Raw genomic sequence first — 24,451 nt, forward strand, 5'->3', positions numbered from 1 at the left:
ACCCCCATCTTTGGATCCAGGCTCCACCCAGACCGCTATGACCCCGCCCACAGCCCCAGGTCCAGCCCCGCCCTCGTTTCCATAGTGATCCTCTCGCTCGAGGGTGGGGGGATGGGGGGGCCAGGCAGCAGCCCAGTCAAGTGCCCACGACTCCCGGGAGGCTCTGGTTGCTATGGTGACGGCTCGGGGCACGCCGCAGCGGGATTGCTTCCGCTCCGGGCCCCGCCCAGCCCCAGCCCCCGACGTCCAGGATTGGTCAGATGCTCCCTGGGCGCGCGTGGCCGTCGTTGCCATGGTGATTGCCGCAGCGAAACCAGCCGGACCAGGCTGCGCTGAACCCGAAGCCTCCGCTGCCGCTGCCGCCGCGGTGAGTCCGCCGCCCTCTGTCCTCCCCTTGGCCCACCTCCCACCCCGGGAGGACGCCGCGTCCTCCGCCCACCTCGCACCCCCAGAATCTGAACGCGGCCTGAGGCCCTGAGGCCTCAGCATTTCCTGAACCCCGACTCTGGGCCAGGCCCGTGCTGGGCCGGGAGGGGGGCTGGGTCAGATCGAGGACGACAGGCCGGCGTCAAGGCCACCCTCGCGGGGAAGGAGGCAGAGGAAGGCGCGGTCGGGCTGTTGACTAGGCGTCAGGGGCCCGGTCCTGGTGGGGTGACAGGCCTGTGGGCTGAACCCCAAGGCCCTTGGCCCAGCCAAAGCCTTCTCCCTTAGAGACTAGGAGCAGGGGGCCCCCCTCCCCCATTCCACTTCCTACACCCAGCCTGCCTGCCAGGCCTGCGAGGTGTGCCACACCCACAACCAGGCATACAATCAGAGGGGGGCCGCTCCTGGTTGGACACCCCGCAGCAGGAGGGAGCCCCAGGTCTTCGGGACTCCCCACCCCCACCGCCTGACTGCAGATTGAAAGAGGTGACCTCTGGGGTCCCGGGTTCCATTCCGGTCAAGGGCATGTACCTTGGTTGCGGGCACATCCCCAGTGGGAAGTGTGCAGGAGGCTGCTGATCGATGCTTCTCTCTCATGCACATTTCTAACTCTCTATCCCTCTCCCTTCCTCTCTGTAAAAAATCAATAAAATATATTTTTTTAAAAAAAGAAAGGTGACCTCTGGGCCAGACGCCTGACAAGGGGGAGGAGGAGGAGGAGGAGGAGGAGGAGGAGGAGGAGGCTTGGGCCTGCTTTTTTTTTTTTTAATTTATTTTATTGATTTTTCACAGAGAGGAAGGGAGAGAGATAGAAAGTTAGAAACATTGAGAGAGAAACATCGATCAGCTGCCTCCTGCACACCCCCCACTGGGGATGTGCCCCGCAACCAAGGTACATGCCCTTGATCGGAATCGAACCTGGGACCCTTCAGTCCGAAGGCCGACGCTCTATCCACTGAGCCAAACCGGGTAGGCTGGACCTGCTTTTAAAGCCACTGGAAAGTCGGACGTAAACCTGCGGGTGAGTCCCCAGGCCTTGGCACAGCTCCCTAACTCTTTCCCCTGGTTGGGTCTCCAGAACTCTCCGTGAGGATGAGGGCCTCCCTGCCGCCTCTGGGGCCCCCTGTGAGCCGGGACCGCATCATCGCCAGCTTCCCTAAGGTAGGGAGTCCTGAGGCCAGACCTTGACCTGAGCACTGCGCTCCCATACCGTGTCCACAAATATAATTTTTAACCCGTATCCGCACTTTTAACCGGTTAACAGTTCATCTGCATCCTGGTTAAAAAGTGCGGGTACCGGTTAAAAGTGCGGATACTGGTTACAAGTGCGGATTTTGTAATCAAAGAAAACACGGTAATTTCAAGAGAAACATCCAAAGTGCTTTCTTCAAAGTAATGTCCATCGCTAGCTACACATTTCCCCCACCTGTCAGGTCATTGGTGGGTACCGTCCCAATAGAACTTTTCTTGTTTTGAGGCAGACCATTCAGAGACCCCACTGTCCACTTCTTGGTACATTTTGAAGTGCCGCTCAGAAAGGGCGTGGGCCATCGATCGGAACAAGTGGTCATCTGAAGGAGCAAGGGCTGGTGAACACGGTGGGTGGGTTCATACTTCCCAGGCAAGATCTTCTCACGTGTCTTTAACTGGTTTTGAAGTGTGTGATGGTGCGTCATCATGGAGCAAAATTACTTTGCCGTGTCTTCTGGCCCATTCTGGTCGTTTTATAATCAAAGCGTGGTTCAAATTGATTATTTGTTGTTGGTAGCGATCAGTATTAATAGTTTCACCTGGTTTGAGAAGCTCATAATACACCACACCTTCCCGATCCCACCAAACGCAGAGCATTGTCTTCTTTCCGAAGCGATTTGGCCTTGCAGTCGATGTTGATGGTTGACCTGGATCAACCCATGATTTTGTGCGTTTGGGATTCTCAAAATAAACCCACTTTTCATCGCCAGTCACAATTCGATGCAAAAAGACTTTCTTTCGTGCCGTTGAAGCAACGTTTTACTGATGACTTTTCGGTTTTCCATTTGTCTTTCGTTCAGTTGATGTGGCGCCCATTTTCCTTCCTTTAAAATCGTTCCCGTTGCTTGTAAACGGTCGGAAATGGTTTGCTGAGCAACGTCTAATCTTTCTGCGAGTTGTTTTTGAGTTTGACACACATCTTCATCCAATAATGCTTGTCACTGTTGGTCTTCAAACTTTTTCAGTTGACCTGGACGTTCTTTGTCTTTCACATGGAAACCATCCCTTTTAAAGCGTTTAAACCAGCGCTCACAAGTGTCTTGAGATGGAGCATGTTCACCCTAAGCTTCCCGAAGTTTATGATCCCTTTCAGCAGCACTTCTCTTCAAAATAATCAATGAAAACTTGCTGTGAATGCTCTTTTTTTGGCACGAAATTAGACATTTTTAAGCGTAAAAACATCTATGATGTTAACACCGTCAGAAAATTTGACATACGAAGTTTTGAAGCTTGTTGTCAATACAACAAAATAGCCTGCATATCAAATCGCATCTATATCAGCATATGTGTAACCCCATCGATTGGAAAAAATCCGCGTTATTAACCGGTACACCCGGTAGCTTTCCCCACCTGCACTCACCACCAAAAACGAAGCAGGTGAACCGGGGAGGCCCCCTCCTTGCTGACAGACCTCTTGAGAAGCTGGGAGGCATGGCGCTGGCTTGGCCAGGGCGGGCCAGGAGCCAGTGTGGCTGAAAGTTAAGGGCACGGTCTCTGCAATCAGACCGTCTTGGGTGTGAATCCGAAGCCTGTCAGTAAGCTGTGTGACTGTGGGCAACTTACTCCACCTCTCGGAGCCACTCCTACACACGGTAAGTCCTCCCGTGTGCTGAGTGCCTGGCTCATCGCAGACGGGAGCTCCGTTGCCTGAGTGGTGGTCACTGTTCTCATAATTATTATTTTTTTAAAAAATATATTTTATTGATATTTCACAGAGAGGAAGGGAGAAGGATAGAGAGCTAGAAACATCGATCAGCTGCCTCCTGCACACCCCCCACTGGGGATGTGCCCACAACCAAGGTACATGCCCTTGACCGGAATCGAACCCGGGACCCTTGAGTCTCCAGGCCGACGCTCTATCCACGGAGCCAAACCGGACTCGGCTTCATAATTATTATTATCATTATCTTTTTTTTATTTTTTTTGCTAATCCTCACCCGAGGATATTTTTCATTGATTTTTAGGGAGAGCGGAGGAGAGAAAGACAGACAGAGAGAAACTTCCATGTGAGAGAAAACCATCGACGGGTTGCCTCCTGCACGTGCCCCGACCAGGGCCCGAGCCAGGCAGGAGCCCGCACCCAAGGTACATGCCCCTGACCGGAATCGAACCCGGGACCCTTTGGTCCACCGGCCGACGCTCTATCCACTGAGCCACATCGGCTAGGGCAGTGGTCGGCAAACTGCGCCTCGCGAGCCACGTGCGGATCTTTGGCCCCTTGAGTGTGGCTCTTCCACAAAATACCACGGCCTGGGCGAGTCTATTTTGAAGAGGTGGCGTTAGAAGAAGTTTAAGTTTAAAAAATTTGGCTCTCCAAAGAAATTTCAATCGCTGTACTGTTGATATTTGGCTCTGTTGACTGATGAGTTTGCCGACCACTAGGGCTAGGGCAGTGGTCGGCAAACTCATTCGTCAACAGAGCCAAATATCAACAGGACAACGATGGAAATTTCTTTCCTTTTTTTTAATATATTTTTTATTGATTTCAGGGAGAGGAAGCAGGAGAGAGAAACATCAATGATGAGAATCACTGATCGGCTGCCTCCTGCACGCACCCCCATGGGGGACCCGAGCCCACAACCCAGCATGTGCCCTTGACCGGGATCGAACCTGGGACCCTTCAGTCCGCAGGCCAACGCTCTACCCACCGAGCCAAACCGGCTAGGGCTGAAATGTCTTTTGAGAGCCAAATTTTTTAAACTTCAACTTCTTCTAACGCCACTTCTTCAACATAGACTCGCCCAGGCCGTGGTATTTTGTGGAAGAGCCACACTCAAGGGGCCAAAGAGCCGCGTGTGGCTCGCGAGCCGCAGTTTGCCGACCACGGGGCTAGGGCATCATGATGAGGATCAAAACAGCACACCCTCCATCGGGGGACCCTCTTTGCCACCCTTGCAATGCCCCCGCCTCCCGATCCAGCCACCATAGCCCAGGCATCGCAGCCGCTTGTAACGCTGCAGGGCAGACGCGAGGTGGACATCCGTGGAGAGGGGCCGGCTTCACCAACAAAATGCTGCCTCCTGCGGGGAGGAATGAGGCACCGCTCCAGGTGCCAACGTGCCGCGAGAGCCAACGTGAAAAATGCAAGGGATGGGGTCCCACGTGTGACCCCCAAAAAGAAGGGAGGAACGAGATGCGTGCGCCTGTTGATGCACCAGCACGTGGCTCTGGAAGGACGCCTGACCCGGCTCTCGGCGGTTCCCTCCCTGTGACTTGGGAGAAGTGGGCTCCATGGAGTGGCCGTCTTATCCTGGGAATTCTGTGCCCAGGGTGGTCGGGAAGAGGGGTGGTAGGGAAGAGGGGTGGTAGGGAAGAGGGGTGGTAGGGAAGAGGGGTGGTAGGGAAGAGGGGTGGTCGGGAAGAGGGGTGGTAGGGAAGAGGAGGTGACTGCAGGCCCTGGGCATTTGGGGTCTGCAGGCATTCCTCCTCCCCCCTCTCTCCCTCCTCCTCCCCCCTCTCTCCCTCCTCCTCCCCCCTCTCTCCCTCCTCCTCCCCCCTCTCTCCCTCCTCCTCCCCCCTCTCTCCCTCCTCCTCCCCCCTCTCTTCCTCCTCCTCCCCCCTCTCTCCCTCCTCCTCCCCCTTCTCTCCCTCCAGAGTTCTTTTTTCTTCTTCCTGAATTTATATTGTTATTGATTTCAGAGAGGAAGGGAGAGGGAGAGAGAGAGAGAGACATCAGTGATGAGCGAGGATCACGGATCGGCTGCCTCCTGGCGGGGAATCGGATCGTGACCTCCTGGTTCATAGGTCGACACTCAGTCACTGAGCCACGCCGAGTTCTTGACCCACACACCACAAAGAAAGCCTCGGTGTCTCAGAACCGTGGGCGGTTCCCCCAGGACTTTCCCACCTCCTCGGAGCCCAGGCGGTTACTCCCCTACAGCGCCGGGCAGCGGTACCCAGGGATGGCGGAGACCGGCATTGCATGAGCCAAGAGAAAGGGACCCATGATTGGCACAGAACAATCCAGGTCTCATGGGACCGAGGGCTTCACTGACAGAGCAGGACAGCGGGGCTCAGAGCGGGGGGTGGGGGGGCGCTGCCTAAAGTGGCACAGCTGGGCATGTGGAGCCAGGACTTGACCCGGCCGTGGCTGACTGCCCAGCTCCGACTCTCCCCTACCCCGGGGGGCATCTGTCCTGTTTCCACAGAAGGTCGGATTCTCCCCGCTGTCTCTGGCAGCCAGGGCCACAGGCCACAGCGGGCCGAGTTCGTCCCGCACCCCAGCAGCACGCCACGTCAGACCCGACTACTTTGTGGTCAGGTGGGGCAAGGCCTTCCCTTTGCCTGGGGGCCTCAGTTTGCCTGTCTCTAAAATGGGCTCACCCTTCCTGCCCAGCCTTCCTCATTAACGCTTCTCCAGTCCATCCCGAACCTTGGGCTTCCTCTACTGACCAGCGTGCCCAGGCCGGGGCCCCCGTTTGAAGCTGGCATGCAAGTCGGCGGGGAAAAGCAGCCAGCTCCCTCCTGCCTGAATGGGGGCTGCTCCCTGCACCAGCCGTTTACTCCTCCGTCCACCAGGTGAAGAGGTGCGGTCAGGCATGTCCCCCTTTACAGAGGAGGAAACGGGCCCAGCGTGGTCTCATAACTCGCCTTTTTGCCAAGTTCCCTCCACCGTCCCTGCCGCCTCCGTCACGCCAGAGTGGAGAGGGCCCCGGTGCCAGTGCCTGGGAGCTCAGAAGAGACACCTGGGCGAGGGCATGTGGCCGAGCCCCTGCCACAGGGGACCCATGGGCCCAGGCAGCGCCCTGAGGGACAGAGCCGGTGGCCCGGGCCGCCTCGGCCGTGTCAGAGCAGAGCACGTCGGCAGTCTCCCATGATGCCCTTCTCTCTGTGTCCTGGCCACACTCTCTGCTCAGCCGTGGCCGATTTGAGAATAAAACACAATGGTCATCGAAGTGCGTTTTTCTCGTTTTAAAACAAATGCACATTCGGTATGAGTCATGGCACCGTAACAGCCATGAACACTTGGTGCGTGCCAGGCTGGCTCTGTGCTTTACATACATGATCTCCTTTCATGTGTGCCAGGCTGGCTCTGTGCTTCACATACATGATCTCCTTTCGTGTGTGCCAGGCTGGCTCTGTGCTTCACATACATGATCTCCTTTCGTGTGTGCCAGGCTGGCTCTGTGCTTCACATACATGATCTCCTTTCGTGTGTGCCAGGCTGGCTCTGTGCTTTACATACATGATCTCCTTTTGTGTGTGCCAGGCTGGCTCTGTGCTTCACATACATGATCTCCTTTCCTGCCCCCAAGCCCCTGAGGCTTTACAGATGGGGAAGTTAAAACTCAGACACGGTGTGGCTCAGGAGTTGAGCGTCGACCTGTGAACCAGGAGGTCACCGTTGGATCCCCGGTCAGGGCACAGGCCCAGGGTGGCGGGCTCGATCCCCACTGAGGGGCGTGCAGGAGGCAGCCGGTCCATGATCCTCTCTCCTCACTGATGTTCCTCTCGCTCCCTCTCCCTTCCTCTCGGAAATCCATGAAATGCGTTTTTTTAAAACTCAGAGCCATCAGGCAGCTGCCCAGGGTCACCCAGCAGCCAAGCGTGGACGCCGGTCTTCTCGACCCTGCGGCCGGGTCTGCCTGCCAGACGTTGTGGGAGACCTGAGGGCCTTCCAGCACCTTCTCCAGGCACACATGGGCACGCGCCAGAAACAAAAATAGCCGGGAGTGGTGTAGAAGCTGTGGGAGGACCTTGGAGCTAAAAGGGCCCTCACAGCCCACCCTTCACCTCACCCCACGAGGACAGAGGGGGTAGAGAGCTGCCATGTGCCCACAGCAAGGGCACCGCCACCCCGGGTGAGAGCCAGCTCTCCGGTCCCCACCTGGGCTCTCTGGTCTGGCTCCGCCCCTGCTGCGGCTCCTCGGGACTCCTAAGACCTGGAGTCCTGAGGCTGCGGACAGGAGGGGGATGGGCCTGACCGAGGGACCGGGGAGAGCCAGGGGCCGCCGGCTGTGGCGTGGGGTGAGGAGGAAAGGCCGGTGGCAGGTCGCCACCTCGCTGCCCTGCTTGGGGCGAGGTGCCCATTTGTCTGTCTGTGTGTCTGTCTGTGTGTCTGTCTGACTCTTGGCAGTGGTACACGCCTGACGCCTGCCTGCAGCTCAGGGAGCACTTCCACGGGCAGGTCCACGCCGCCTGCCAGCGCGGGAACTCGGGGACCGTCGGGTGAGCACCCCTCAGCGCCCACGCGTGGGATGTGGGGGGCCGGCAGGGAGGCACGGGGGCATGCGTGGACATGTGAATGCACACGTGACACACCCACACCGCCCCGCACAGCCCAGGATAGGCCTGAACACGATGGGAGGGGAGCTTTCGCTGCTGCCCTGGGCACACGGCTGCCACGGGACCGTCTCCCAGCACGTCATGCCCTGATTTTCCAGCCTGAGGTCTCGGCATGTCTCCGTTTGTATTGGTTTTCCTACTCCTTTTATTGTTTGAAGTATATTTTTATTGATTTCAGCGAGGAAGGGAGAGGCAGAGAGAGGGGGAGAGAGACGTCAGTGATGAGACACACCTGGTTCCCCTTCGGCAGCGTCGGCGGAGGCTGAGGGGCGGCTTTGGGGCCAGGTGGGCACCCAGCTGCCCTGGAGGCACGGTCCGCCCTCTGGTGGCCGCCCTGCGCAGGCCCAGCCTCGGGAGCTGGACGTCAGCACAGACTCGTGCTCTTGGCGTTTGGGGAGATGGGGGGACCGGAGTGCCCACCTGGTGTCTGCACCCCTCAGACTGGTGTGAGGACCCTGGGGCTGCAGGCAGGACCCGGGGACTAGGACAGGCTGGGGCCCGGCCCAGCGGGTCCCTGGAGCTGCAGGGGGCGCGGAGGGTGCCGTGCGCTGATGGGGCCAGGGGATGAGAGGTGCTGCCACGGAGGTGGGGTGGCTTCAGGGACTTGGACCGGGCGGCACCGGGGCAGAGCCACGGCACAGAGCGAATGCGGGAGGTCGCCGGTTTGCAGACCCCGAATCGATTTCTTTTCGAGCCTTCCAGGGACGGCACCGGCCCCCGGACCTCCGGCATGGACTCTGGCGGGGCCGCTGCGCTCCCGCCTCCTCCCCAATCCCCGCTGTCACAGCCCCGCAGGGAAGAGACGGCCCTCACACACGATTTTCTGGGAGGACTTCGGCAAAGGGACTGTTGGCAGGTGTGAGAGCAGGGGCAGGCCAGGGGGGTGGCACCCCGGAAACAGACCATCCAAGGTCTCAAGGGGGCGGGGCCACGGAGCAGCCGTAAGTGAGCACTGGACAGGGGGGCGGGGCCACGTGAACAGCCGTAAGTGAGCACGTAGCCAGGGGGGCGGGGCCACGTGAACAGCCGTAAGTGAGCACGTAGCCAGGGGGGCGGGGCCACGTGAACAGCCGTAAGTGAGCACGTAGCCAGGGGGGCGGGGCCACGTGAACAGCCGTAAGTGAGCACGTGAACAGCTGTGAGTGAGCACGTAGCCAGGGGGGCGGGGCCACGTGAACAGCCGTAAGTGAGCACGTAGCCAGGGGGGCGGGGCCACGTGAACAGCCGGGAGTGAGCACGTGAACAGGGGGGCGGGGCCACGTGGACAGCCGGAAGTGAGCACGTGAACAGGGGGGCGGGGCCACGTGGACAGCCGGAAGTGAGCACGTGAACAGGGGGGCGGGGCCACGTGAACAGCCGGAAGTGAGCACGTGAACGGGGGGCGGGGCCACGTGAACAGCCGGGAGTGAGCACGTGAACAGGGGGGCGGGGCCACGTGAACAGCCGGAAGTGAGCACGTGAACAGGGGGGCGGGGCCACGTGAACAGCCGGGAGTGGGCACGTGAACAGGGGGGCGGGGCCACGTGAACAGCCGGAAGTGAGCACGTGAACAGGGGGGCGGGGCCACGTGAACAGCCGGAAGTGAGCACGTGAACAGGGGGGCGGGGCCACGTGAACAGCCGGAAGTGAGCACGTGAACAGGGGGGCGGGGCCACGTGAACAGCCGGAAGTGAGCACGTGAACAGGGGGCGGGGCCACGTGAACAGCCGGGAGTGAGCACGTGAACAGGGGGGCGGGGCCACGTGAACAGCCGGGAGTGGGCACGTGAACAGGGGGGCGGGGCCACGTGAACAGCCGGAAGTGAGCACGTGAACAGGGGGGCGGGGCCACGTGAACAGCCGGGAGTGGGCACGTGAACAGGGGGGCGGGGCCACGTGAACAGCCGGAAGTGAGCACGTGAACAGGGGGGCGGGGCCACGTGAACAGCCGGAAGTGAGCACGTGAACAGGGGGGCGGGGCCACGTGAACAGCCGGAAGTGAGCACGTGAACAGGGGGGCGGGGCCACGTGAACAGCCGGAAGTGAGCACGTGAACAGGGGGGCGGGGCCACGTGAACAGCCGGAAGTGAGCACGTGAACAGGGGGCGGGGCCACGTGAACAGCCGGGAGTGAGCACGTGAACAGGGGGGCGGGGCCACGTGAACAGCCGGGAGTGGGCACGTGAACAGGGGGGCGGGGCCACGTGAACAGCCGGAAGTGAGCACGTGAACAGGGGGGCGGGGCCACGTGAACAGCCGGGAGTGAGCACGTGGCCAAGGGGGCGGGGCCACGTGAACAGCTGTAAGTGAGCACAGGAACGGGGGCGGGGCCACGTGAACAGCTGTAAGTGAGCACAGGAACAGGGGGCGGGGCCACGTGAACAAATAGAAGTGGGCACGTGAGGATGGAGGAGGGGTCACATGGCGATTGAAGGGATGCGGCCAGGAGCCCCCAGAAGCTGAAGAGGCAGGAAGGACCCTCCCCTGGAGCCTTTCAAGGGAACACAGCCCCAGACACCCTGATTTTGAAACGGGATTTTTGGACTGGAACCCGGAGTCTTTGTCCGCCGGAATCGAAGAAGGAATCCACGGACAGAAAGTGGGGTAGCAAAGGTGGAGATTTATTGAAGAACAGAGTCCCACAGAATGGACTCCCACGTGGGGAGAGGGAAAGGGTCCCACTGAGTCCCTTTTCCCCGCGGCTTATAAAGGCTGCAGAGCCTGGAGCCTTGATATTCCGTCTGATTGGTCCCTATTCCCCTAGACTGGTTACTATAGTAACTCCTGGGCTCAAAGGTCAATCTCACACGGGACTCCCCCTCCTCCCTTACGGTTTCCCCATTCCCTTCTGGCTTTCTTCTCCCGGCTGGAGGGCCTCCTCCTCTTTATTTTGTAAATGGAGACCTTCTGCTGTCCCAGCTCCTCATTCTGTGGAAAGTACCTGTTGCAGCTTTTCGGCTTCCCCATTCTATGGAAATACACCTTCTGCTGCTCTGAAGCCTTGTGCTTCCTCCATGGTCCCCCCAATTTCCAAAATTTCTAAAACTTCCTAAACCTGTCCTATTTTACCCCCAAAATTCCTGTTTCAATTTCAGATTCTGGCCCCAGAATGGGGAGAGCACGTGTCCCTGTGGGTTTAGGCCAGTCTGTAGTTACAGGAGCAGCAGCCTCAGGAAATAGACCCCTCCTTTTGGGGGCTTTGACGGGGTTCTGGAACAGCTGAGCCCTGTGCTCCGGCAGGGGAGACCCCCTAGACCTCTCACTGCAGGGCTCCCAGGGAGACCCAGCCCTGTGTCTGTGCCTCGCCCTGTCTCCCGCTCCCCCTGCCTCCGAGGCAGTGACAGTGCAGTGGGCACACCAGGCAGGCGGTGGGGAGCGCAGGCCGCCTTGCCGAGCCCCCCAGCCCCGCCCTCACCTCCCAGGCCTTCCCCCTCATGACTCCAGCCTGGGCCTCCGCTTCCTGGAGCACCTGGGTTGACAGGAGCCAGCAACTGGGTTGTCGGGGCCCATATTCTAGACGCCAAAACGGAGGCTCAGAGAGGCGGAGCCGAGGTCCCTACCTCCAGCCCACCTTCCCCTCAGCCCAGCTCACAGGCGGCTCCCTGAGCTGCGCCTGGTTGCCATGGTGTCGGAGGAGGAGGAGAAGGAGGAAGAGGAAGAGAAGGAGGAGGAGGAGGAGATTTCTTCCAAGCAATCCAAAAATACACGCCAGCTGGCCCCTCCTCCCTCCCTATCTCCAGCTTCAAGGCCTCCTTTGGGGGTAGGCGGGCAGGCAGCCGGGGAGCAAAGGAGGTCAAGCAGGCAGAGGGGCCAGGTTGTGGGTTCTGGGACGCCCACCTCACCCAGCACATTTCCCGGACCTGGGCTCCATCGCCCTCCCACAGTTCCCAGACCAGGCGGGCTGTTTGCTGCCTCCCTGCCTTCGCACATGCAGGTCACTCCACCTGGAATGCCCTTCCTCACCCTTCAAATCCCAGCTGGGCTTTACCTCCACTGGAGGACCGTCCCTGAGTCACCTGGGGCTCCCCCTGCCCCCACTTCCCAAGGAGCTAGTGTGCTAGGGAGGAGGGCCTCTGTTCTCGGAAATCCCGGACTTGCTAGCTTGCAAGGGCCTGAGGGCTGACCTTGAGCAGGGTTTTCAAACGGTTTTCACACTGAATACTTTCTGCAAACAAAGCCTTACCTGACGCCATTATATAAAACAGAGGGAAGCTAAGCTGCTTGGGGTGAAGTGGTGAGGGCGCCTGGGAGATGGGACCAGAGTCCCCTTCCCCCTGTGGCTCTGGGTCCCCAGAAGATGGGGGTTGGGGTTGGGGTTGGTCCTGGCGGTGGGATGGGGCAGCCAGGAGAGAGGGGGACCCCTGGGCGAGTCCAGTGGCTGATAGTGACTAACTGGTACAGAAGGGCTTCCATAGTTTCAGAACTGCGCGTTCATGCCCGTGTGGCTGGGCCAACAAACTCACCTCTCACAGCAAAAAGTCAGTCTGTACAACAAAAATGGAAATATGTCCTTGAGCCCTAACCGGTGTGGCTCAGTGGATAGAGCGTCGGGTCCCAGGTTCGATTCCGGTCAAGGGCATGTACCTTGGTTGCGGGCACATCCCCAGTAGGGGGTGTGCAGGAGGCAGCTGATCGATGTTTCTCTCTCATCGATGTTTCTAACTCTCTCTCCCTCTCTCTTCCTCTCTGTAAAAAATCAATAAAATATATTTAAAAAAAAAAAGAAAAAAGAAATATGTCCTTGGAAGACATCATAATGACTTCAACCTTCAATGTTCTCACAGTTTCTTTTTAAAAAAAAAAACACAAAAACCTTGAAGGGATATTTTAGGGGAAGTATCTCCTGTCTAGGGGAAATATTCATATGAATTCAGCAATTCCATCAACTTCTCTTTCTTTTTCTTTCGTGAAATTCAAGTAAAATTAAATTTAAAACTGTATCTGAAATGTGATTGTTACGGTTTTATAAAAGTATCTCTACCCAAAAATAAGAAATAGAGAGACATCAAGCCCTGACCGGTTTGGCTCAGTGGATAGAGCGTCGGCCTGCGGACTGAAGGGTCCCAGGTTCGATTCCGGTCAAGGGCATGTACCTTGGTTGCGGCCACATCCCCAGTAGGAGGTGTGCAGGAGGCAGCTGGTCGATGTTTCTCTCCCATCGACGTTTCTAACTCTCTATCCCTCTTCCTTCCTCTCTGTAACAAATCAATAAAATATATTTAAAAAAAAAAAAAAAAGAAAGAAACATCAGTGATGAGAGAGAATCATGGATCGGCTGCCTCCTACACATCCCCCACTGGGGATCGAGCCCACAACCCGGGCCTGTGCCCTGACCTGGAATCTAACCGTGACCTCCTGGTTTACAAGTCGATGCTCAACCACCGAGCCACGCCGGCCGGGCTGTTTTTTTCTGCTCTTCAGGCCTCAGTAGAGTGTCAGGTCCTCTGGGGGCCTTCTCCAAGCCCCCCACAACCCCTGCCCCCTGTCCAGGCTGGGGGGGCACCCCTCCTGTGTGCCCCTATGCCCCACACACTGACCTCCTGGGATGGTGAGTCTGCTGTCTGGATGCCTCACAGGCGGGCGAGGGCTGAGTCCGCTGGGGGAGCTGCTGCGCTCACAGGTGTCACGCAGGCGGGGAGGTGGCAGTGCAGGCCGGTCCCGCTCCCAGCCCCAGGCGCTCACGGTGAGGCCGGGTCGGTCCGCTGGCCAGGGCGGCTGTGGTGGGGATGAGCGTGACGGCCACCGGTTCAGGAGCAGCACCTTTACGCCCTCATCCGCGAAGCAGAGGAAGGGGCACCCTGTTCCCGAACCAGAGGCCGCCCTGCAGACATGGCCAGGGCGCTGCACGGCTCCCCATGTGGCACGGAGTGCCCTCTGGCTGGCTGCAGGCACGGGCAGTGCCGGGTCCCCTGGTACCCGCTGAGCTTTGGCATCAGCTGCAGGAACACCGAATACCACCCGCAGTCCCGGGAGCGCTGCTGCCTGAACACAGGACACACAGAGCGGGGGGAGCTGCTCTGGTGAGGTGGCGGGGGGGGGGGGGGGCGGAGGGGGGCAGGGAGCCGAGAGCCTCCGCCGGTGTACCTCCAGGCCTGCAGACCCGAGTTCTGTCTGGGACCCGCCCCTGTCCGCTGGGCTGGCCCTAGCAGACGCCCCCAAGGGAGCAGGTGCCGCTCAGGAGTGACTGCTTGCCAGGAGCAGGAGGGAGCCCCTCAGGCGTGTAGCCCCGGGGTTGGGGGGGTAGGAGGTGCAGGGGTTCCGCCCCCCGCCCGCCCTGTGCTGTGTGTGTGCCCCAGGTTCCCGGCTATGCCCCCCCCCGGCTTGCCCGCAGCCCCACCCAGGGCTCCTCCCTCTGCTTCCTCAGCGTCTCCTGACCCAATTCTCATTCTCACGTCAGGGACTCGGCCCAGCGCGGCCAGGGACGGGGACAGCCGGGTCCCCAGAACAAATGCAGACCCTCCTGCACCTCCAGAGCGGGGCACAGACACCCCGAGCGTCTCAGCAAGTGTCCCCCCCCACCACCCACCCAGCACCCTGGCCGGTCTGGCTCAGTGGCTAGAGCATCAGCCTGTGGACCGAAGGGTCCCGGGTTCGATCCCGGTCAAGGCTCCTCCCTGGCTCCAGCCCTGGTCAGGGGGCACGCAGGAGGCAACCAATGGCTGTGTCTCTCTCACATGGATGTTTCTCTCTGTCTTTCCCTCGCTCTTCCACCCTCTCTCAACATCAATGGGAAGGTATCCTCGGCTGAGGATTAAGAAAAAAGTCCCCGTGCAGGATTGCGGGGGGCTCCCAGGCGGGGAGCGCGGGGAGGAGGACTGTGTGTGGGGCGCTGCCCTGTGACCCAGCCCGAGAGCAACCCGGCCCTTCTCCGCAGGCTCGGCCTCTCCAAGGCGGTTGTCGTCGGCGACCTCCACGTGGGCAAGACCAGCCTCATCCACAGGTGAGCGGGCGCCACGCCCCAGCGCCAGGTTGCCGGGGCTTTGCCGGGGAGGCCCAGAGGGCACTGCCTAGACCAGGGGTGGGCAAACTTTTTGACTCGAGGGCCACCATGGGTTCTTAAACTGGACCGGAGGGCCGGAACAAAAGCATGGATGGAGTGTTTGTGTGAACGAATATAAATTCAAAGTAAAGGAGCGGAGGGGAGAGCAAGAGAACCCTCCGCTCTTTCGGCTCCACGGGCCGGATAGAACAGCCGAACGGGCCGGATCCGGCCCGCGGGCCGTAGTTTGCCCATGGCTGGCCTAGAAGCACACCCAGGGAAGGGGTGCAGGAAATCCCCGGGGGGGGGGGGGCATCAGCGGAGAGGGCGGCATTCCAGGACCCTGGCACCGGTCACACTGTCCCCCTGGCGCCGTGGGCCCACCCTCACCACCCTCATTGCATAAGCATGCCCGTTTCTCTTTCTCTGCCCCTGACCTGCAGTGTTTGCTGCAGCTGTTCTCCCCTCCCCCCGCCCCCGCCACATAATTCTTTTATTAAATATAACTTTATTGATTTCAGAGAGGGAGGGAGAGGGAGAGAGAGAGAAGCACTGATGTGAGAGCACATGGATCGGCTGCCTCCTGCATGCCCCCTACTGGGGATGGAGCCTGCCACCCAGGCATGTGCCTTGACCAGGAAGCGAACCGTGACCTCCTGGTTCATAGGTCGAAGCTCAACCAGTGAGCCACACCGCCGGGGCGGGGGGGGGGGGGGCCCCCATAATTCCTGTTGGCTGTCCCTCCGAGGCCTGTCTCGGGACCGTCACCTCCTTAGCGACTCCCAGCGGGCGGGCTCCTCGATGCCCCCGACTCTCGCTGTCACGAAGCTTCCCCGCAGCCTCTCTGACGACGTACCTGCTCCCCCAGGTTTTGCAAGAATGTGTTTGACCACGACTACAAGGCCACCATCGGGGTGGACTTCGAAATCGAGCGCTTTGAGATTGCCGGGGTCCCCTACAGCCTCCAGATGTGAGTCCCTGTCGAGGGGCGCCGGTTCCTGGGTGGCCTGGGCCGGGGGGGGGGGGGGGGGGCGGGGGACGGGGAGGGGGGCGGGGGAGGGCTTTGAGGGCGCCCTCGATGCGCTCTTTCTCAGTGGCAGGCACTCAGCCAGGACCCTTGGGAACAAGCAGGGCCCAGGACCACGTACCTCCCCGCCTGGCCACCTGTGACCCCACTCGCCAGGCCACCCAGGCGGCCTCTGGCAGGTCACTTCCGGTCCCCGAGCCTCTGTTCCCACCTGGAAAACGGGGCCCAAACTGGCCCGTGTGGCAGGCGATGGGGGAGGCCGTGTGAGGCATCATTAACCCATTGTATTCCTTCCCGTGGGCCCTGGCTCGGCTCCTCCAGAGGGCCGGAGCCCACCGGTCAGCCTCCCAGGAGGCACAGCCCACGGCCGGTTAGGACCTCGCCTCCCCGGGAGCCGCGCACGGCCTCCTGCAGGCCGGCTTCCCTCTGTCTTCGGAGCGAGCGCATCTGGAGCGTGTTCTCTCTCTCCTCTCTCTCTTCTTGTTGTGGCATCCCAAAAGAGGCCATTTTTCCATTGATTTTTTTTTTTTTTTTTTTTAGAGAGAGTAGGAGGGAGGCGGAGCGACAGAGAGAGAAACATCGATAGGTTGCCTCCCGCATGTGCCCTGACCAGAGCCAGGGATCAAGCCTGCAAGTCAGGTACGTGCCCTTGACCAGAATTGAACCCGGGACCTTTAGTCCGCAGGCCAACGTCCTGTCCACTGAGCCACACCAGCCAGGGCCATATTCTTTCTCTCTCTTTTTAAAAATATTTGTATTGGTTTCAGAGAGGAAGGGAGAGGGAGAGAGAGAGAGAAACATCGATGAGAGAGAAACATCGATCAGCTGCCTCTTGCACACCTCCCACTGGGGATGTGCCCGCAACCAAGGTACATGCCCTTGACTGGAATCGAACCCGGGACCCTTCAGTCCGCAGGCCGACGCTCTATCCATTGAGCCAAACCGGTCAGGGCCATATTCTGTTTTAGAATGGACAGCCAGAAGGGACTGGGCTGTAACTCCAGCTCCTCCGGGAGGTGGGCACGGCTGGCCGGCTGCAGGCACTTCCTGCGCGGCGTGGGCCCCGGGTCTGCCGCCCGTGGCCACCAGCCTGCTGAGCTGTGACCCTGCAGTCACTTAACCCGCCGCCTCTCTGTCCCTCTCTCTCTGCCTCCGCACAGCTGGGACACAGCAGGGCAAGAGAAATTCAAGTGCATCGCATCTGCCTACTACCGGGGCGCCCAGGGTGAGCAGCCGGGTGACGGCAATGGCGGGGCTCCCACCATCATGCACCCGAGGACTCCCGCCAGGCTCAGCAGGCCCTCCATGCAGCACTGAGGGACTCCCTGGCCAGTTCTCGGGGCCTGAGTTGGCCTCAGCAGTCACACCCAGTGGGGACCCTGTGGGGACCCTGTGGGGATGAGTGCTCCCTGGGAGTCTCAGCCCCAGTGTCAGCTCAGAAAGGGGCGCAAGGGAGACACGTGTCCAGAGCCCCCAGAGAGCCGAGCTGACTCGGGGGGTGGGGGGAGGCTGGGCCAGCGATGGGAGGAGCTGAGGGCGGGGGCTGCATCGCCGTGTTCTGCCCTCCCTGCCCCCCATCAGTTATTTCTCCAAAGCTGGTGGTTTACGCTCACAAACTGCCCGTTATTTATTTATTGTTGTTGTTAGTCCTCACCCGGGGACAGTTCCCATTGATTTTTAGAGTAGAAGAGAGAGGGAGAGACAGAGAGACACACATTGATTGGTTGCCTCCCACACGGCCATGACCAGGGCCGGGGATTGAGCCTGCAACCGAGGTACATGCACTTGACCGGAACCGAACCCGGGACCCTTCAGTCCTCGGGCCAACGCTCTATCCACTGAGCCGAACCGGCCAGGGTGCTCATTGCTCTAATAGCTGCCACTGCATCAGGCCCTGAACCAAGAGCTTGAAAATAGCTGCTCTGGCTTAAGCCTCCCAGCACCCCCGCAGCTGGAGGCACTGTCCTCGCCGGCTCCCAGGTGGGGAAGCGGCCTCAGCAGCCAAGGCCCTCGCCCGCCAGCTCCCTTAGCTGCGCGGCGCAGGGGAGATGGAACTCAGGAGCCCCAAGCGCATCGGGCCTCACGGGATCCCCCACGGTGGCTGCACTGCTGGGACTGGGTCACCAGGGGCAGCCACGGGGTGACTCCTTCCTGGCCTCCATGTGGGGGCCAGAGCTGAGTGCCTGGGGGCCACCCCGGCAGTTCCTGGGGAGCAGGGAGCCGACTGAAGGGCCCCCCCTTGTCACGCCCTGTGGCCTCCCCTGTCGCCGACCAGCTCTTGGCTTTCCCCCATATGCGCAGTGATCATCACGGCCTTTGACCTCACGGATGTGCAGACCCTGGACCACACCAGGCAAGTCTGGGCACCTGCAGCCCCTGGTCCCCCTGGGCTCCCCAATCGGGGCCCCCGAGCTGGGCCCCAGTGGCAGGTGTGAGGGAGCAGCTCGCTGGTCAGGCCCTTATTATCCCTCAAGACTTGCCCCACACGCCGACGTGAGGCCAGCTCGGTGCACGGCCAGCAGGCACACAGCCTGTGCTCGGCCTGCGCTCGCTTCGACGCCCGGCTGTGGCCATCTGGAAAGCGTTGTTGGACCAAGGGCCGCGTCCGTTCATGTCCCCGAGCCTGCCAGCTACGTGGCCAGTCCTGTCGGAGGGACGTGCCTGGCGCCTGCTGTCTAGGACAGGGGTTGGTCCGGAGCTGCCCGGAGGCCGTCCCGCCTCTGCCGGAATTCCTGGCTCGTGGCCGGTCCCCTGCCCCTCCCACATCTCGCATCTCCAAACCCTGGGGGGCCGGGGGAGCATCCCAGCTCGTGACAGTGCAGGGTCACCCCAGCTGACAGCCAGGGCAGAGCCACAGCCAAGACTGGGTCTCCACCGCGCCTGGCTGGTACTCATGGGCCCCCACCCCCTGTGGTCCAGCCAGGCCCTGCTCAGCCCGCTGGGCCCAGGCACCCTCCCAGCTCAGTCTCCTGCCCGGGGGGTCAGTCTGCACCCACCCCTGGCCTTTCTCAGGCCTCTCTGGGTGGGTGGGGCTGTCTCTCAGCCGGCCCCCCCAACCCCTGTGCGTCCCAGGCAGTGGCTGGAGGACGCGCTGAGGGAGAACGAGCCGGGCTCCTGCTTCATATTCCTCGTGGGAACCAAGAAGGACCTTCTGGTGAGCCGGGGGAGGGGACGGGGGGGAGGGGTCCCCGGGAAATGTATCCGCTTGCAGCCCAAGCCCGGGATGGAGGGGGCCTGGCGTGGTTAGGTGAGGATCTGAAGGCCGCAGGCCCGGGACCTGAAAGTTAGGGGTGCTCCTCTCAGGGGGCGCTGCTGGGGTCTCACCCCTGCCCTGGGCCCGCCCTGCCCAGGGTGAGATGGGGAAGGAGGCCCAGTGGGAGGCGGCAGCCACTCCCCCCTACCCCCATGCCCCCGCGCCTCCTAGAAGGGCCGCTTCCCCAGTCCAGGGCGGCGTGTGAGCAGGCGGAGGGAGAGGCCGTGCACCTGGCCAAGGAGATGCAGGCCGAGTACTGGTCGGTGTCGGCGAAGACGGGTGAGTGGGCACGGGACACGCGTGGTGGGCTCGGGCCGGCGGCGGGAGGCCCACGCAGCGCCTCTGCGGCCCATCGAGTGCCTGCGTCCGGCTGTGCTGAGGCCGGCCAGCGCCTCCGGTTGCCTGAGCAGCCTCCTCTCTTGGGGAGACTGGACCCTGCCCATGGCCCACGGGAGCAGCGACCTCTGACCCTCTGGGCAGGTCATTCTGTCCCTGGGAAGTGGCTTCCAGGGTCCCGGGCGGCAGTGCCAGGTCTAGGATTGGAACCCAGGCCTCACCGTGACCCTGCAGGGCCCTGCCCGCAACCTGTGGGTGCCGGGGGGGGGGGGGTGGGCACCGCCTGGCACACAGAAAGGCCCAGTAACTGGGGGCTCCCCTCCCGCCCCTGGGTGTCATCGTGGGAGGTACGAAACCTCGCTCACGGCCTCCAGGCTCAGCCAGATCCCACCGGATCCGGCCCCCGGGCCCTGAGCCGCCTTCCCCCGGGGCCACTGCTCACCGTGGCCCGGCAGCATGCCCAGCGTCTCCGAGCCTCAGTGTCTGTCTGGGAAGCAGGTCATGCTGTTCATCTCTTTATTTTATTTTTATTTTTTTCATTTTTTTTTAATTGATATTTTTACAGAGAGGAAGGGAGAGGGATAGAGAGCTAGAAACATCGATGAGAGAGAAACATCGATCAGCTGCCTCCTGCACACCTCCCACCGGGGATGTGCCCGCAACCAAGGTACATGCCCTTGACCGGAATCGAACCCGGGACACCTCAGTCCGCAGGCCGACGCTCTATCCACTGAGCCACACCGGTTTCGGCTTTATTTTTAATGGAAAAGCGTGTTTGAAATTGCGAAAGCCATGTGTGTTCACGGAGAAAAACTCGACAAGGCCTCAAAGCTAAGGACAGGCTTGGAAAACACAGGTTGTGGGCCCTGAAATGAAATAACGTGTAGTGAGTGCCTGGCGCAGAGAGGGTCTGGGGGTCAGGAATTACGTCACACGGTGGTCCTTGCCCTGGTGAGGGGCCAGCGCAGACACGGGCCAGGGACAGGGGAGGCAGCGCCCAGGCCTGGTGCCCTCTGCTCCTTCCCGATGCTGCCCCCGTGCCCTGGGAGGACCCTCCCTCTCACCAGATTGGCAGCAGGTTTACCGAGGCCTCCCGGGGCCAAGCAGAAAGTCCCTGTGCCGTCGGACAGGCTGTTGGCCGCACAGGGTCGTGTGAGGGGCCTGGACCCCCGTCCTGTGCCCGGAAGGGCAGCCTCCACCTGGAGGAGGACTCACACGGCTCCGCGTGGGGCTGGCAGCCCGTGCCAGTCCCCCCAGCTGCGCCCTGGACAGGTGCTCCCAGCTTTGCAGGAGAGCAGGACCCGCCCCCCGTCCCCACGCCTGGCCGCAAGAGGGGCTCAGTGCCCACTGGCTGGACGAACAGATTGGGGGAAGCCCGGGGCAGAGATCTGAGGCAGCGGCGGGGCAGGTGGCCAGCCCCCGCACCGCACTGTCCCAGCTCCCACCCCAGAGGCGGCCGGGGTCACAGTTGCCTCGTGGGCCCGCAGGGGAGAACGTGAAGGCCTTCTTCAGCCGCGTGGCCGCCCTGGCGTTCGAGCAGTCGGTGCTGCAGGCCCTGGAGAGGAGGAGCGGCTGCCGGCCCCAGGTCGGCTACGGAGACCTCATCCGTGCGTACAGGCTGCGCGTGGGGGCCCGGGGCAGGCTGTGGCCTCCAATCCACCTCCTTTCCCCCGTCACCCTGACCCAGGCCCACAGCCTCCAGGCCCCGCCTGCCAGCTCAGAGCCCCGCCCTGCTCCCCTGTCCGCCTGGCAGTCTCCCCACCAGCAGGCTGGGCGCCAGGCTCCGCGGTGCGTCCTGGCTATGGCTCTCCTGCTTCCTACCTTTGCCATCACCTGGAATGTGTGCCGGGGCCCGGCCTGGAATGAGAGGCCTTGAGGCCTCTGACCTCTGACCAGCAGTCACCAGAGGGCATCGGGAGGGGGCCCGTCCAGTGTCCCTGCAGGTGCCTGGTGCCAAGTGACTCCCCTCTCCTCTCCTCTCCTTCCAGGGATGGAGGGAAGTCCCTCGGAGACCCAGGGGAGCGAGCGGCCCTCCGGCCTGGGCTGCTGTTAGCTGGGGTCTGTGTCCGAGGCCTCCAATCCCGGCACACGCGTGGGCAGCGCCACCTGAGAGTGCGGAGGGGGCACGTGGAGCCTGAACTCTGCGACGTATCTGTCCACGCACCACTCCCGCGCTCCCACGCCCCTCCAGCAGGAAAGCCCTCGCTGGCTGCCCGGGGCCCACACTGCCCGACTGGGGGGGCACCGTGGTGCCATCTGGAAGGCCAGGCTCACCTACAGACTCACCCACAGACTCACCCATCTGCCCGGCCTTGAGAAACCTCGGACTGCAGACACTGGACACGTGTGCCCGCGGCCCTCAGCACACGTCAGCACCTGCACATGCCCTCAGCCGCTCCTGGGTGAGCAGGGCCTGGCGGAGTCGGCACACGAGGACCGCCTGCCACCCCTGCCTGGGCCTTCCCCTCGCAGCAGGACTCGCACTTCCGGGTCTCCCGTCCACTGTCCCTCTGCAGGAGCCGTGCGGGGTCCCAGGGGGCCTTGCCTCTCCCGTGGGACCCCTACTCTCTGGAGGAGGACAGGTGGTAAGGCCTCTCTGGCTCCTCCTGGATCCCGGGTCCTGCCCTCTGGTCCGTGGGCAAGGCCAGCAGAACAGGCCGCTCCTACCCTCTGGCCCACCTGGCACCCAGTCTCCCCACCTGGGCCGCAGGGAGAAGCCTGCCCAGCTGCCCCCGGGTGACTCGCTGCTGCGTCCCTTGAGCACGGCACTGCCCGCTCTGCCCTGGCTCGGCACTGCCCGCTCTGCCCCTGCTACCCCTCTCTCCCTCCAGCCTGCACGGGAAAGGCCTGGGGATGAGAAAATGCCGGGCCCTCGCCTCTCCGGGCCTTTGCGATGGCATCCACGTGTCTTTGGAGGACACCGGAGGTCCCCCAGAGTCAGCGTGCCCGTCTTCCCAGCCCTCCTGCACACCCAGCCGGCAGGCCCAGGCCCCAGCCCCAGCCCCACCTCCTGCCCAGAGCCACGCCCTCCCCATGCCCTCAGGTTGCTCCCCCAGGAGGGCCACTAACACCCCCACCCGCACAGCCCTAGGAGCGCTGCCCAGCACCCGGGCAGGGCCCGCCCACTACAGGTGCTCCTGGCGACTGCCCATCGTCGCTGCGGGGAGAACGCGGGCATCTTTTTCTGTTTATTTCCCCTTTGCCACATTTTTAGCCTTCTCTTTTTTTAAGACGATATAAAATCCTTCTTTGTAAACATCACTCTTACAGGGAGTGCGTGCTTATTGTCAAAACGAGTCCAGAGCTCTGCATGCAGAGGGAAGGTGCCGCCACTGGGGGGCGCTCCTGGGAGGGAAGCGCTGTGCACCGCTGGGAGGGTGCCCTCCAGGCGGGTCCTGCTGAGCACAGCCTGGCGTCTGCGGGCTTGTGCCTTGTTTAACCGGAACGACCCCTGTCCACACCCACTGCCTGGCAGCTCGGGTCCCTGATGCCCTGCAGGCACCCTGTCCACTCCGACCTGCGCTCCTCAGTCGTGTCCCGGCGCCTGCCCGCTGCACCTCCTCCCAGCCCTGCCTGCGCCGCTGGGAGGGAGCTGAGGCCCTGGGTCCATTCCCCTTCCCCCTTCCGTTCAGTCTGGGGGAGGGGCTGGGAGCCCTCCAGGCAAACTTCGCTCTCCAGAGGGACGCAGGGCGTCCTAAGCTGGGAGACCTAAGAGCGGGGACGCGGAGAAGATGAGGTGCATTCACATGTTCACTCATTCACACGAGGAAGAACAGTGAACCAGGGAGAGGCCGTGGGAGAGGAACTAGGGCGCTGCCGGCTGTGGGGGCTGCAGAGGGGGGCCCAGGGCAGGGACGGGAGAAGGTGGGGGCAGCGCCCAGCTCAGAGAGGGGCCCCTTCTTCTGACGGGAAGGGCTCCTGGAGATGGGGGGCTGCCACCCAGAGAGCCCAAGGCTTTGGCCACTGCCCTGAGACAAGACCCCCTCCCGCAGCTCCGGGGCTACCCTGCCATCTGCTCTGGCCCCCGATGTCACTTCCCATATGGCGGCCCTCCCCAGAGGGGGGCTGATCAGCGGACTGGAACTGCCGCCTCCTTCCAGGCAGAGCAGCTCCTTCCCGGACTCCAGCCCCACCCAGAGGCCTCCCAGCACCAGGGCCACCGGCCACATGTCCGAGCCTGCGGCCCTGGCGGCTCTGGGCGCTGTCAGTCTGGCGCGCGGCCCTTTGATCAGCTGGCCTCCCACTCAGTCCTCCGGGAAGCCAAGCAGCCCAGGGCTCCCTCGTCCCCCAGGTGAGTGCCCTCCCCTGGCCTGAGGGTGCTCTGGCCTCTGACCACTGGAAGCCACGGCCTGGACCGCCTCCTGGGCCTGGACCGCCTCCGTGGCGATGCCTTCAGAACAGGCTCATCCTGTCCCTGCCCGCCCCCTCCCCCACCACAAAGGCGGAGGGGGGGGGATGGTGGTGGAGGGAGGAACCCTCCCCTGGGACACCCGACTGCAAGGGCCTCGTCAATAATTGATTGTGCAGAAGGCGGGCAAGTTGCAGCCGAGGGGGCCTGGGAGGAAAGGCCCACACCCTCCCTCACATGGAGCCCTGGGCCAGGGAAGTCCTGGGGAGACCTGCTCCCCACGCCGGGCGGGAGGCCGGGAGCCTGGAAGGGGTGCCCCGCGGGGAATGTCCAGCACAGCAACTAGAACAGCTGTATCGATCGCCCCGTTTTCAGATCTTGCCTGCAGCTCCTGGGGCCGGCAGGTGATGGATGGGGGCTGACAGATGACAGATGGGGGTCGTGTGGACCTCCTCCTTGGAGGGAGTCCTGCTCTGGCCTCTGACCCCCAAAGAGGGTGGGGATGGGGGTACAGACAGGGCCGGGAGGAACATGGAAAAGCCTCAGCTCTCGGGGGCTCACGGGGGCCTCCA

The 24,451-nt window shown here is 61.8% G+C and overlaps 1 protein-coding gene across 9 annotated transcripts; it reads left to right on the forward strand.

The window, feature by feature from the left end:
- The first annotated feature begins 235 nt into the window (after window positions 1-235).
- RAB36 (RAB36, member RAS oncogene family) lies at window positions 236-22,792 on the forward strand. Of its 9 annotated transcripts, none has more exons than XM_080650020.1 (11): window positions 290-367; window positions 1,502-1,584; window positions 7,751-7,842; window positions 14,811-14,876; window positions 15,784-15,885; window positions 17,103-17,167; window positions 18,244-18,295; window positions 19,015-19,096; window positions 19,384-19,474; window positions 21,019-21,138; window positions 21,520-22,792. In XM_080650020.1, the coding sequence occupies exons 2-11, from the start codon at window positions 1,516-1,518 to the stop codon at window positions 21,582-21,584; spliced, it is 804 nt and encodes a 267-aa protein (XP_080506146.1). In that variant the 5' UTR covers window positions 290-367; window positions 1,502-1,515; the 3' UTR covers window positions 21,585-22,792. The 9 variants fall into 9 exon arrangements, 8 of the variants coding, with proteins under 8 accessions (XP_080506141.1, XP_080506139.1, XP_080506143.1 ...); XM_080650019.1 differs by having other exon boundaries at window positions 18,244-18,299; window positions 19,019-19,096; window positions 21,520-21,727; XR_013959540.1 differs by lacking the exon at window positions 1,502-1,584 and having other exon boundaries at window positions 238-367; window positions 18,244-18,299; window positions 19,019-19,096; window positions 19,367-19,474; window positions 21,520-21,658.
- The last annotated feature ends 1,659 nt before the right edge of the window (window positions 22,793-24,451 follow it).

This window comes from Plecotus auritus, assembly GCF_963455305.1.
Source record: "Plecotus auritus genome assembly, chromosome: 13".
Taxonomy (NCBI): Eukaryota; Metazoa; Chordata; class Mammalia; order Chiroptera; family Vespertilionidae; genus Plecotus; species Plecotus auritus.